Source organism: Gasterosteus aculeatus, chromosome 4, assembly GCF_964276395.1.
Source record: "Gasterosteus aculeatus chromosome 4, fGasAcu3.hap1.1, whole genome shotgun sequence".
Classification (NCBI taxonomy): domain Eukaryota; kingdom Metazoa; phylum Chordata; class Actinopteri; order Perciformes; family Gasterosteidae; genus Gasterosteus; species Gasterosteus aculeatus.
In genome coordinates, this window is record NC_135691.1 from 20,452,878 (window position 1) to 20,466,743 (window position 13,866).

Here is a 13,866-nt window from a genome sequence, read left to right on the forward strand (position 1 = left end):
GGAGAAAATGACAGCAAGAGGCCCATGGTTACTCTGGAGCAGCTGCAATGATCCACAGCTGAGGTGGGAGAATCTGTGCACAGGACAACTATTAGCCGTGTACTCCACAAAACTGGCCTTTATGGAAGAGTGACAAGAATAAAGCCACTGTTGAAAGTAAACCATACGAATTCCTGTTTGCAGTTTGCCACAAGCTATGTAACATGTGGAAGAATGTGGTCTGGTCAGATAAGAGCAAAATGGCAAACCCAACACTGCCCATCGACCTGAGCCACATACAGGGATCAATCATTGAAGCAAATATGATGCAGCCTGCTAAAGACTTGAGACTGTGTCGGAGGTTCATCTTCCAGCAGGACAATGACCCTAAACATACAGCCAGAGCTACAAAGGAATGGTTTGGATCAAAGCATGTTAATGTTTTTATATGGCCCAGTCAAACCAAGTACTATGCATCTTGTATTGATCACATGGGAAAAAATATATTTGAATTCCAGTTTGTGACAAAATGGGAAAAAAGTCCAAGGGGGTGAATACCTTTGCAAGACGCTGTACATGACAGCTTTCCCACACTTCCTTTGCAGTTGCAAACCAACCCTGGCTGGGCAGATTGTGTGTGTGTATTGATAAGGTGGGCGGGTTTATGACCTTGGTTCATACAAACATCAGTGACTAAATGAGGTATTGCAGCTGGGTAGTGTTTGAGAATATGTTCCACAACACAAGGCTTCAGGACGACAGACACTTCTGTATCATGATGGTACACAACACATCTACAGCCGGAGCTGGATTAAAGTTTGGGTTCCGCAGATAGCAGTGGCACAGCCAGTGGAAAGTTTAGCTGCCACGACTTGCTCGCGCAATTGCCGAAAATTGGGACAGTTATAACTTGATCGGTCACTGATATCAGTTACCGGTACCACGGCATCTGTCACTGTTCGGGACAGTTGCCAATTATAAGGACAGGTACATGGTAGCTGCTAGGCTACTTCCATCTCAACATCTACCCTGATTACTTGTTCACTTATGTTAATTTATTTATCTAGTCTTTAGAAGAAAAACAGACTTTAATAGCGACAAATTAATTTAAAAATGTGAAATTAATTAGTATGGTTTTTTTTAATCTATTGACAGCCCAATTTCAAACCTTATTTTTCCCATTTTTACAATATTTTGAACAATATTTGACAACATTTGAATTAATCATCTATTAACATAAAGTGGTTTGATTCCAGATTCACAGCTATTGCTCATTCTGAAGCAAAAATAAGTGGTTAAGCACCCTTATAAAACACAGATCTACACACAGAGCCATTTTTTTTCCAGATCAAAGCACATTTATTTATGGAGCACATGTCACAAATCATATCATTCAGAGTCATAAAGTAAAGACTAGCTGAGATCAAGGTCAAGCTTTATTGTCATTATACAATACACGATTGTCCAATGAAATAAAGATGTTGCCCAATTCCAAATAAACAACTCACCTGCAATCAGCCATCATACAGAGTAAACCTACCAGAAAATAAATGTAGCATATTTGTGCTTTGCTGCAGGTAAAATATAGCTTACATTATTCCTCCTAATCGATGCTCTATCTGTTACACATGCTAAAGCAGGAAATGTCAGCATTAGGTACTTTATTGAGTCTATCAATTTAAAATTGCTCTGTATGATTTCCAAAAGGATTCCTTATCTGATGGTTTTTAAAACGCTTTGCTGGTTTCTGGAGAAACTTTGAACTTTCATCAAAAATGGCAGGAAACGAGAGGAGAGGTTTACATTCAACAGCTTCAAGGCTACAATTATTCAGAAATCCGTAATACGGTTTTCCCCTCGTCCAAAATAAGATGAGGTGACCTTTACCCTAAAATAAGAATCTGCTTTATTGTTTGAGTATGTGAACGCAGTGGTTTGTAATCTAAGTCCAGCTGACATGTTATATATTTAACTTTTAATGATTTACCAGTAGTCTTATGGGTGTGTAGAATTCTTTTTTTACCCCGGTCTATTTCAGAAGGTGGAATGAGGTCACGGACATTTTAAGGCTTTGAGTTTTCGGCCCTTAAGAATTCCCTAACTATTTCCCTAAGTTTTTCAGCCTGCTTTATCTCCTTTCCATTACTTTTAGATGCTTTAATATTCTTATTCTTCCCAGGAGATCATTTCTAGGAATGATCAGATGCTCTGAACACAGAACTCTTTCATACTTTAGTCCCATAGTGCGAGCAGTATTCCTAACATTCCCATACAGCAGAGGGTTGTGGGTAGGGATGGACCGCTGGAGCCATTTAGGAAGTACTCAACCCGAGACCAGGATCCATTATTTGGCAACGGATTCACTCCCAACGTCCAGCACATCACGTTGTAGATGTCCACCACTCGAATGGGAGCTGCCCGGAAATTTTGCTTAAAGTCTGAATGAAGTACATGTAATTAGATCGACAACTCAAACTAGAGAAATAAATTTGAATGTTGACAGCAGAGGTTATTTTCAAGTCATTACGGAAAATACAGAAATCCGAAAAAACTGAATAGTAAAACTGGCAGAGTTGACTCTTTGAGACCGGAAGGCTAGATAGAAAATACTGATCAAAGGAACAAAATGCACAGATTTCTCTATTAAAATATGACTTGTTTTTACCAGGTCCTGTCGCCAAGAAAATCCCTCTCATGTCGAGGAACTCGTTGTCATAACCATGCCAACCATTCTGCCATGCTGACGGCTCCCCAGAGTCGTTTCCCCAGTAAGGGAGTTTTGCCTTGTTCTAGGGACACACAAACAAAAACGCACACACTAAATGAGTTTAACAAGGTGTGCAGTTAGACTTGAATGGTGGAAACCGGACCAATCCACATGTGATGCAGAATAGCTACTGACTTTTCTTTAACTGTGACTTCATAAGTCAAGTTAAAGGTTCTTTAACACACTAAAAATAAGTTACGGTGAGGTTATAATGCGTGTGTGTGTGGTTGTGTGTGTGTATAAATGTTACCTCAGTGATAAACCAGCCAGGATCAGCCACCAGTGTCAGCGGGGAAACAAACCTCCCACCTTTGAAGTGGAAACGTTCAGGGATCTCCTGTCTGGTATAGACACGCATGTTAGGAACCTGGGAAAGTGCAGCGTGCACCTGGAATAACACACACACACACACACACACACACTGTTACGACCCCGCCCTTCATCTGCTCGCCTGCCGGCGGCGGTGGCTTCCCGGGAGAGCGTGGGAGATTGCACACCCCTGTTCCCTGATTGCCTCTTAATTGTGGAGAGGATTTCCCCTCTCCACGGCCCTTCCTCCAGGGGAGCGACTGCCTCTGGAGAAGTCACTTTGGCCTTTGTTTAGTTACCCAACTCATACCAATCTATTCTCTCCCCATTTGGATTAGGATAAACTATCCTCTTGCACTCATTCTACACACTCACCATGTCTTCCCTTCCTGATTGTGTCCACGTATGTCTTGTTGACCCCCCCTTTGTGTACTGAAGTGCCGTGCTCAGAGTTATTTGTTGCCAGTTCGTCACGTGTCGGCAGCCTTTGTCTCAGGCCTAGTTTTTTGATTAGGTCTATGACTCCGGTTATGTTTTTTGGGGATTCTGTCTTTGCCTGACCCTCTTCTACTGTCTCCTTCCACTATTTTGTGTACCGAACCTTGCCTCTCATTGACAATGTCTACAAAGGAACTACCTGCGTCTTTCCCATCTGTATCAAGAGTTGTGCACTTGAATCCTCCTGGGACTATTCGTGTCACCATTATCTAATCACTTCGCACATTCGGATACACTGAATATAAAAAAGTGCTAATCTCTTCAGATAAACTCTCCTCACTAACAGCAACAGTGTCTAGACTCCTGCACTAAATATACCACATGGCAATGGGTCTAATCGCTGAAGATACCTCACATGTTATTGTGTAACAAATCAATAAAGATTACATTACATGTCATTTAGCTGACGCTTTTATCCAAAGCGACTTACAATAAGTGCATTTCAGCCATGAGGATACAAAACCCAGAAGACCAGAAACAAGAAAGTGCAATTTCAACAAATATGCCGATTTACAACTTGCTATAGATAAGAGCCATTAATTAAAGTGCTACAATTTGTTTTTCAGTTATTAGAGATGCACCAATTTATCTGCCAAACGTTACCTGAGACAGGACACACCCTGGACTGGTCTCCCTGGACCAGTATATCACAGGGCAGACATAGAGACAATCAACCATTCACACACCTACAGGTAATTTAGAGTCGCCAACTAACCCCCAGAGCATCTTTGGACTGTACCCAGAGATACACGGGGAGAACATGCACTCCACACAGAAAGGGTGGTTCCAACCCATGACCTTCGTGCTGTCAGGCGACCGTACTAACCACCACTCCACCGTGGCAGGCTTACACAACTAGACTACTAGTTTATTGAGCATTTCAATTGTTAACTATTAGCCATCTTAAATTAACCCGATGATTCAAATCAATCTCAGTAATGTGTATATTTGAACCATTCTTGTAGTTTGAAATTGAACATATTGTACATCTTTTATGGTGTTGCATTCTGTCCATCCCGGGAGAGGGATCCCCCTCTGACGTTCTGCCTAAGGCTTCTTTCCTTTATTCTCCCCATCGAAGGGTTTTTCATTTTTTGGGGAGTTTTTCTATTGTCAATGGTTTTCAGTTTTTTTTTTTGTTATATAGCATGCACGCTCGACAAATATGTCCCTCTCTATTGTTTGAACCGTACCATGCAACTGACTCTCGGCAAGTACCAATCATATGAATGTGTCAGTGTAGGTCAGTGTTTCCCAAATTTGTTCTGTCAGCGTTCAATGTTCACAATAGAGCTTGTAAGGCTCAGGGGCAGATATGCCTCGTTTCTAGCTTTTATCTATTTTTGGCTGTTGTTGAGGTAGTTTTTTGATTTGCGCTTGCTACCAGTCCCAAATCTGTCCATCTTTGTATGTTGCTTGTTTCCTTTATCTTATCCTTTCCTGTGTCGCACCGTCTTTTCGCTGTCTTTCTGATGCTGATCTCCCTCTCTCTCCCATCCTCTTTGCTGCTAGTTTGCTTGTAACCTTGCACTTATATGAACGGCATGTCAGTCTCACTGGTGGCATGGAGCACTCATGAACGTTATGGCAGTATAACCACGGCTTTTGGATTGTTCTGACCAAGTTGAGTAAATTGGTCAGAACAATCTAAATTGAGTTGATTAAGATCATACATTGCGCCGAAACCCGTATTGTAATAATAATAATAATTATTATTAGAGTATAAGCTGTAGCTTCAATTTGGAATGAAAGGATGAAAAGTCAACGAAGACGCTTCAGACATCTCAACACTGATTGGCCAAACTTGACACGTCACATAAATGATCTTTTATTGCGAAGATCCAAACATCACCTTTTCTCCTTTCCCCACTCCAATCTCAGAAACGCTGGTCGGCCTACATTACTGGCTTACCAGCCATGAACAAAGACGGCTCTTTCTCTCGTGAAAGGAAATACGGAGTGTGGCCTCACCTCTTGGAGCTTGGTAGCCTCGGGCCACAGACTGACTATTGGTCCTCTGTCCATCATCTTGACAATAGCTGACATTTTGATGTACTTGTCCAGCTCTATGACCTTCTCCATCCACTGGATCTTTGTCATACCATGGTCTGAAAATAGCATAATGTTCAGCTTGTTCACCATGTTTTTCTCCTGAAAGAATCACAAGAGACAGAAACAGATCAGAAATCAGAGTAGCACTAGGTTTAGTTGTAATGATAAATAGCAGGGATATTACTGACTTTAATTTTGCTGTTGAGCGTCTGCATCGCAAGATCCAGTTGTTGCACAGCTGTTCTGACCTGAGGAGACTCTGGACCAAAATGATGGCCCTCCACATCTATTTTCTCGTAATATATTGCTGCCATGGCCGCTTCACCTGAGCTAAACATACACACACAAAGACACTTCTTTTGGTATCTGCTGATATCATTAGTGCCAAACCTTTTGTCACTGTAACATAAACAAAGAAAACATTAGGACTATGCAATGTCTACCCTTTCAAGCAGGGGTAGGCTTACACTATCTTTTTGAGAATACCATCTACGGAACATCTGGATCTGTAATACTCTATAACAGTTCATCCCATTGACTTGTTGATATTCAGTACATGTCTGAACTATACGTCATTGTATTGTTACCTTAGGACATCCAGAGCATTCACTATGGAGTCTGTGAGGTTTTTCTCTGATGGGTTGTAGACATATTCCTCACAGAATGCTGGACGGACACTCAGAATCTCCACCTCACACCCTGAAGACATACAAGAGATTGCTGCATTATTTACAGCTTGTAGGTCGCTGATCTGGTGGTTCAGCACTAATACATCTTCATTTTAGGAATAAATAGAACAAGATTTAACTGCACATTATCAACTAGGGGCCTTTCTACTTCTACAGCCTTTCCCTGTGTTTCCTTTACCACTGAACAAAGGGGGCGCCGCCCCCCTCAAGCACCACCCCTACCAAGAGAGTCTTCAACTAAAAAAAACAACCTTTTTCTTTTTTCAACTGGTACAATTGTCCGCTCACGTGCATTGCATACACGGCCACACATGCAACCATTTCTAGCTGGTACAGTTAAGCCACACCTCCCACCCCTATTTGGTACCCTTATCCTCTAGACTTCATGGAACCCCTGAACCTCTAAGAAGGCAGGCTTGACGATTTGGGAGAAACCTCATCAATATCTTTGGCAGCGGTAGTAACAACGCTCCTCAGTGGCAATGTGCGCTTGATGAATTGTGGCCCTGAGATTCTGAAGGCTCTAGACTTTGTTTGGGAGTCTTGGTGGACACACCTCTTCAGTGGCCACTGAGCAGGATGCCTTCTGATAGCATTTCCTGATGTCTTGACTGGTGGAGAACAATACATCTAATCCGCAGTGGGTAGTGCCTTGACCACCTCGCTTATTCTGTTTCCACAGTGACCCAGCACTGGATTAGCAGCAGAAAATGTATGGAAAGATGCTTGGTGACTGTACTCGAATGACAAACAGCTGTATTGATGAAAAAATAAATGTTTCTGCTCTGGCAGAGAAGCATTTGATCCACAACAGAAAAATGCAGACAGCGTCAGATGAGTGTTCAGGTTAACAGTGGCTGTGCTTACCAGGCCAGTAGTACATGAAGACCTTCTTTCCCAGTTTTTGCAGAGTGACCCACAATGGCTCTGATCCATTCCACCAAAGAGGCAACCGGCTGTCAATGTTGGTCCCAATGAGAAACTCCTTCTTGGAGTCTTCATCCCACATGTAGTTTCCAGTCATCTGATGAACGTCACAGTTACGACCTAACAGAGTATGATACAAATTTGAAAAAGCATAGTTTTAGTATCCAAAGCCCGATTATATTTCTCCATGCCACAGAGTTCCATTGTTGTCTAAATTCCCATCAGTTTCCCACACTTTACCATCACCATTTATTTTCAATGGACTCAAAGCTTCCACAGACACAGGAAGGGCATCTAAAAGGCGGACTAACACATGAAGCATCAAGCAAGTATGACTGGCACAGGGATAGGTGTTCTATGTGCGTGTGTCCGGTCAGGGATTCTTTCAACAGAACAATGTGCTCTATCAAAACACACATCAGCACATCACCATCAGTCTCCAGAACTCACATCCCGTTGTCCAGGATGGGCTTTTGTTTGCGGAGCTTAGTAAGATAGAGGACTCCCACTCCCACTCACACACACATCTCTTCTTCTTGTGTGTGTGTGTGTGTGTGTGTGTGTGTGTGTGTTATCAGAGCTTCTCTGTGCCTTGTTCTTGTATATTAATCTTTCTGTAGCTCTGCACTGCACTGATACAGCAGGCAACGCCGACAACGCCCCCCCATCCCTCATGTTTTCCCACAGTTAAACAAATCCCCACATGTAGTAGTAGGTAGGTAGGTAGTTGGGAACACATATAACAGGGCGGCCCTGCTGTTGCCGTGTAATTATGCATGGTTGGTCCCAAAGGGGACAAATTAGTGTCACTTAGTTTCACCCTGACTGACCAAATACACACAGCTTTTGAACAGCTTCAGTTCCCTGATCTGAGGCAAAGGGGTGTCAGTGGGACAGGACGTCACTGCCCTATGAGGGAGGGGTATCATCATGGGTGGGAGGGTCAGGATGACCACTCCAGGGAGTCACACACTTCATGTCCTGCATTCTTGAGGAAGGAGTGTAAAGCCCTCTGAATTCGGTCTTTGAAAATGTTGGGAAAATCAAAATAAGGTACTCTTCCTTAATTTTTTTAAATTCCTTTTATCCTTGATCTAGACTGTGAAGTATAAAAAAATGTGAGGTTTGTTTTTATTACATGAAAAGATCTCTCTTTCTGAGTCAGTGAGGAATGCCCGGCATGCTGAGTGGGGGAGTTCAAGGCTACATTCTCTTTCTCAGGGTTTTTGTATTTGCTTTTGCATTTTATCACTTTCACAAACCTTCACGTTCCCCTCTTATTGACGCACATAATATTGCGTGTGCGGTGGCATTAGTCTTATACATATCTACCTTGTTTACTCAAGAATGGGCTTCATATTGTGTCGATGTGAGTTCCCCTTTCTGCAGCCTAATGCACCTGCAGCGAGGGAGATGCCAACAGGATCTTTCATTCTAGGTCTGGTTCTGCAGCATGAGACACAAATGATTTCAAATCCAAATGGTAGATATCTACCATTATAGTCTGCTGCTCAGCACTGCACTCATGGAGCATGAATATTAAGGTCTTTAGGATATAATTTTAAGTGACAAATATGCATTTTTCTACTTGTGCTAGTGTGTATCTTTGTATTGTGTGTGTATTGTGTGTGTTCTTTTCAGTACTTACACAGCAAATTTCAGAGAGTTAAATTGAATGTGTGAGATTAAATTTGAACTCTGAGCTGGTTTTTAATATTGTCCCAATCTAGTCAGTGTTAAATCAACAATCAAAGAAGTGTTAACAATTGAACTTGGAATAAGTGTTAAATATACTGTAGGTATAGAGTTAAACCCAACACCAAGAAGTGTGACAGTGGTTACATTTCAAACCTATCAATGAGTGAATTTAGTAGTAATAGCAAACGCAGGGACATAATTTGGGGGGGGAACACAGGGGACATGTCCCCTGCACTTTTTCAAAAGCCTGTTTTGGTCCCCTGCTGTTTTTACTGACCAAAAACAATGTTACGCTATGTTACGGCAGCATATGTTTATCAAGAATATCTTGATACATTTTTCCATTCATCCTTCCTTCAATTATATGAAGTTGTGGTGTGGGGTGTGTATTCCGAAGAGTTGAATTATGCTTTTATCTGACCATATTCTCCCAGTCTAAATGTTATGCAGCAAACTCTAAACAAGCTTTGACATACTTTTTCTCCAGCAATGGAGTTAAAGGTAGTCATGGCGGTTGAATGCATTACTTATTGTTTTCGTTGAAACAATTGTAACTCCAGGTCTTTCTAAAGCCCTCCACAAGTGGTCCGTGGATCTTGGACAACTCATAAATCCTCTCACTCCTCTGTCAGAAACCTCACGAGGAGCACCTGCATAATGCATAATGGTGAAATGATGTTCTTTCCACTTCCGGATTATGAGCCCAACAGTGCTCACTGGAACATTCTGAAGTTTTGAAATCTTTCTGTAGCCAATGTCATCAGTTGGTTTTGCTACGACAAGGTTGTGAAGGTCTTGAGACGGCTCTTTGCTTTTACCCATCATGAGATGTTTCTTATTTCTTATTATTGCTTCTGATAGATTTCAGCTTGTGTCTTTCCATGACTTTCATCACCTCCCTTTCTTCATGTGTTCAATACCTTTTCCTGCGTCATTCCATTTTATTACACATAACGTAATTTCTGAACTTATTTTTTCGGATTTCTTCTTATATATCAACTACTTGGGTTGTTAACAACATCTGGTGGAAGTGTCATGTGAATAGCACCTTTAGAAATATATTTACTGAGAAAATTGTGATGTGTTCGATACTTATTTTACCCGCTGTATATCTTTGTATTATGCTTTTCACCCCGTAATGTTTGTTATTGTGCTATCCTTGTTTTACTACAGATACAAATTAGCTTAGAGCTGAAACCTGGTGCATCAAATGGTGACATTTGTTTTGAACTCTATATGGTCCCTAAATAAATACATATATAATTTGCCCTGGGCAACTCTTTTACAAACGACTAAAAAAATACACACTGGCAGGCGAGATGATGAAGCTTGTTCTCCAGCTTACCCAACGTAGACCGTCTGTATCAGCGCTTCAAAAACGGCGTGACAATAACAAACACTTGGTGTGGGAAGCTCCTTCCCTCACACGCAGATGCACTAAGCTGCCCAGCAGCGCCCCCCGCTGTGCTTCCTCTCACTGCTCCTCCTGGTGGACACAGATGGTGTCGCAACTAGTTTCCATTTAAAGAGCAGGTTCCGCTTTCACGCAGATAATAATAATAATAATAATAATAATGCTGAGTCTGCCCGCGCATGTCTTACTGTTCTATCCTCCATTCAACACACTGTGAAACGGAGTCATATGATGAATAATTATTATCACGTGGTGCTGCTAGTGATGATCGTGATCGTGGGTAAACTACCAAGAACTAAAAGGTTCTTTCCCTCCAGTACAAGCCGGCTTCAAATGAAACAGATGAAACGCTAGAGGAGCAACATGGTCAACAACACACAGTCACGTCCGGACAGGAGACAACACACACACGCGCGCGCGCGCCAGGACATGTACGCGTATAGACAAAACACACACAGAAATACAAGTACGCACGTGAGTCAGCACGAACACACACACACGCACACAAATAGAAAAATACACAGTGATGGGTACAATAATGTTGTATTCACATGCATTCACAAGTTTTTACTTTGTCATTTTGATGCTTCGGCAACAGTTTTTAGACAGACAGATAGACGGCTTACCTGTCATTAGTGAGTAGTAATTGGGGTAAGATAAACTCGGGAAGTCCGGTGTCATGTAGTCCACTTTCACCCCATTGCCCACGAGCTCGCGGAATCCGGGCAGCGCGCGCAGGTCGTCCATGTAGTCATAACGGAAGCCGTCGATGAGGAAGACGAGCAGCGGACGGGCAGCGGCCGCCTGCCGTCCCGCTGCGAGCAGCAGCAGCAGCGGGACGAGACGGCGAAGCGCGGGAGCGCGTGCGAGGGACATGCTGCGCTGTGGTCACGCGCAGTATGGCTCCGCTCCCGCAGCAACGAGGCGTTACAGTCCCCCCGGTGGGCGGGGCTACCGGTTCAGCCCGGGCTGCGTGAACCGGCGGGACTCGGCTCTTTATAAGATGTGTCAGTACCTCCTATGGGGGGTCAGATCAGGCTCAAGGACTGCAAATGCACACAGAAAGACTCACGAATGCAACAAGAAGATTCACAAATACGCACAGAGGAATTCACAAATATATTTGATTTACAAATGCATTTCAATGCACACATGAATAAATTACTATTGATATTTGTAGATGCATTTGTTTGCGGATCGCTTCACATGTGTGTGGGGTTTTTTGGAGACTCGTCCGATGTGAGTAGATGATGTGAGAAGTTTTTTTCAACTTTAGAAGATAAATAAGAATAAAATACAATTTTATCCTGGTGCAGATTTGCAAATTCAGTACTAAAATTATCAACAGGATGATGATGCAGCTGAACATCTTATTCTACACTTTTCTACAACTGGGACTGTACATGTCACGAATATATACTAAAGTACAACGTTTCTTATATACAAGTAATAAGGACATACTAGGAAACTTACTCAGGCAGTCTCCATGTTTTGGCAACGTTTTCTCTTTACATGTTGAGTATTTCATTTATAAATAAATAATAAAGACATCTGACAAGAAACAGTACTAAACATTTGAAACAGAATAACATGCATCTTCCATTGCCACCTTTAGTATCAAACGAGTGAACCTGGTAATGGGTCCGTCTGGTTAGTCACTGTTATTTAGAGACTTTTTTGTAATCATCAGTATTTACAGCAGATGACAGTGTTGTTGACAATTTAACTTTAACCTCAAGTCAAGGAGCAGTCATTGCTGTATGAATCACATCACTCCATCATGTCTAGTGATACCATGTGGCTTTTTTCTCTGAGATCTCATGTAGCAATATTGACAGATATCCTGATGGCAGAATGTAACTGATGAGCACTGCTACTTCCGCTTTGAGCTCTTTCACTATCACCGCTGCTGCAAAAGTAGTGTCGTTTAGACAGGACCACAAACATAAACAAGATTTTTATTGTGGGGGTGGGGGGGGGGGGGTGCCGAATAGTCTCTAAAGCAGCGATTCCCAAAGTGTGGTGAGCCACGAAGGTACTGCAGTCGCTCAAAACGGCTTTGTAGTCCATCTTGGGACAAATTCTAGTTTCGCCACTGCATAATGGCGTCACAAAAAAATGAATCTCCCGTCATTTTTAGCTAGCTTAGTGAAAGTAGAGTCGGATTTCTTTTTCAAAATACTAATGAATTCTCGTAACCATATTTCCTTGAGCCCGTGACGTTTCCTATAGAGGTCAAGGAATAGTGGTTAGGAGTCGACTTTAGGAAGTCATTTTTGGACAATTCAAATCCAGCCCCAGCCGTGGCCCTTATCCGGTAGTGCCATCAATTGAGAGGGACATGTTATGAGTTACAGCCCAATGAAGACCTTCTTCAAACGCATTGCCTTCAGGAATCATCACTTTCAATACACCATATTATCTTATTAGGTGGTATCAACCTCCAACAACTTTTATATGTCCACCCTGGATGCAACATGACCTTTCAAACAGAGATGTGTAAGGGACATGAGCCCAAAAGCACAACTCAGAAACAGAAATGCAAGTAAAGTTCTTTTAGTAGTGTTGAAGCAGGGTCAAAATGGGGAGGTCAGTCCAACAGGCAAACAAATCCAAAAAGGGGGCAGGCAAAAGATCCTAGGTTGAGTAGTCAGGCGAACAGGGTCAAAACAGACAGATCAGGAACAATATCAGGATGTGCTGGAGAGCTTGGCAGTAACAGACAATCTTGCAAGTATAAGTTAGGGGACCTAAATAGTGTTTTATCACAACATTATGGTACCTTAATGTATATATTATATATTTAAGCATTTTCTCTGAGATATTTTGAAAAGGTTTCTTAAGACAGCCATCCCGGGCTTTATCGGCGTGGTTGCTCACTCATTGCCGTAAAGGCTCTCTGTGCTAAGAGCTCTATGACTTTAGGGCAGATAAGCCCTTCATAGAAGAAGAAAGTATCTTATTTATCCCCGTGGGGAAATAATTCTCTGCAGTGAACCCATCCCACACAGTGGGAGCAGTGTGCTGCCATAAAGGCGCCCGGGGAGCAGTTAGGGGTTAAGTGTCTTGCTCAGGGACACTTTGACACGGGAAACGTAGCTGCCGGAGTTTGAACCACCGACCCTGCAGTTGCTGGCGCACCCTCTCTGTTCCACGCGCCACAGTCGCCCCCTAAAAGCCGGAAAAAAGATTAGACATCAGGACCAACAATGTGGAAAAGCCTGCTCACACACACACATTTACCAATGTAGTGTACTAACAGGCAAAAACTAGTCTGCCTAATGTTGGAAAATCCCCCAAGCCAGATGGTTTAAATTGTTTTAAAATCCACCGTAAAAGGCCATAAAAAGGGGAAATAAATGTTTAAATATATGAATAATGGCATACACTTTCAGTCAGACAAACATGTGAAAAACAAAAAAAACATCTGAAGCAAGAAGTTAGAACAATGCTCAGAGGGCAGAGGTGTGGTCTCTGTACCCAGAATCAGATCCAGGTCTGGTGAGGGTACCTTCAACTAAAGACTGCTCTCT

The 13,866-nt window shown here is 42.4% G+C and overlaps 1 protein-coding gene across 1 annotated transcript; it reads right to left on the minus strand.

The window, feature by feature from the left end:
• Positions 1-1,314: 1,314 nt before the first annotated feature.
• On the minus strand, positions 1,315-11,292 carry enpp6 (ectonucleotide pyrophosphatase/phosphodiesterase 6). Its single transcript, XM_040174788.2, has 8 exons — positions 10,960-11,292; positions 7,162-7,341; positions 6,193-6,304; positions 5,794-5,935; positions 5,525-5,704; positions 2,997-3,134; positions 2,645-2,768; positions 1,315-2,417 (listed from the first exon to the last, which is right to left on the minus strand). The coding sequence occupies exons 1-8, from the start codon at positions 11,207-11,209 to the stop codon at positions 2,212-2,214; spliced, it is 1,332 nt and encodes a 443-aa protein (XP_040030722.2). The 5' UTR covers positions 11,210-11,292; the 3' UTR covers positions 1,315-2,211.
• Between the last annotated feature and the right edge of the window lie 2,574 nt (positions 11,293-13,866).

Excerpts from the sequence above, each read along its gene's own strand:
- enpp6 (XM_040174788.2), bottom strand. The coding sequence starts at position 11,209 with ATGTCCCTCGCACGCGCTCCCGCGCTTCGCCGTCTCGTCCCGCTGCTG. Across the intron at positions 6,305-7,161 it reads CTTCATGTACTACTGGCCTG|GGTGTGAGGTGGAGATTCTG; the intron begins GTAAGCACAGCC and ends GTATGTCTTCAG. Across the intron at positions 5,936-6,192 it reads AATGCTCTGGATGTCCTAAG|CTCAGGTGAAGCGGCCATGG; the intron begins GTAACAATACAA and ends GTGTATGTTTAG.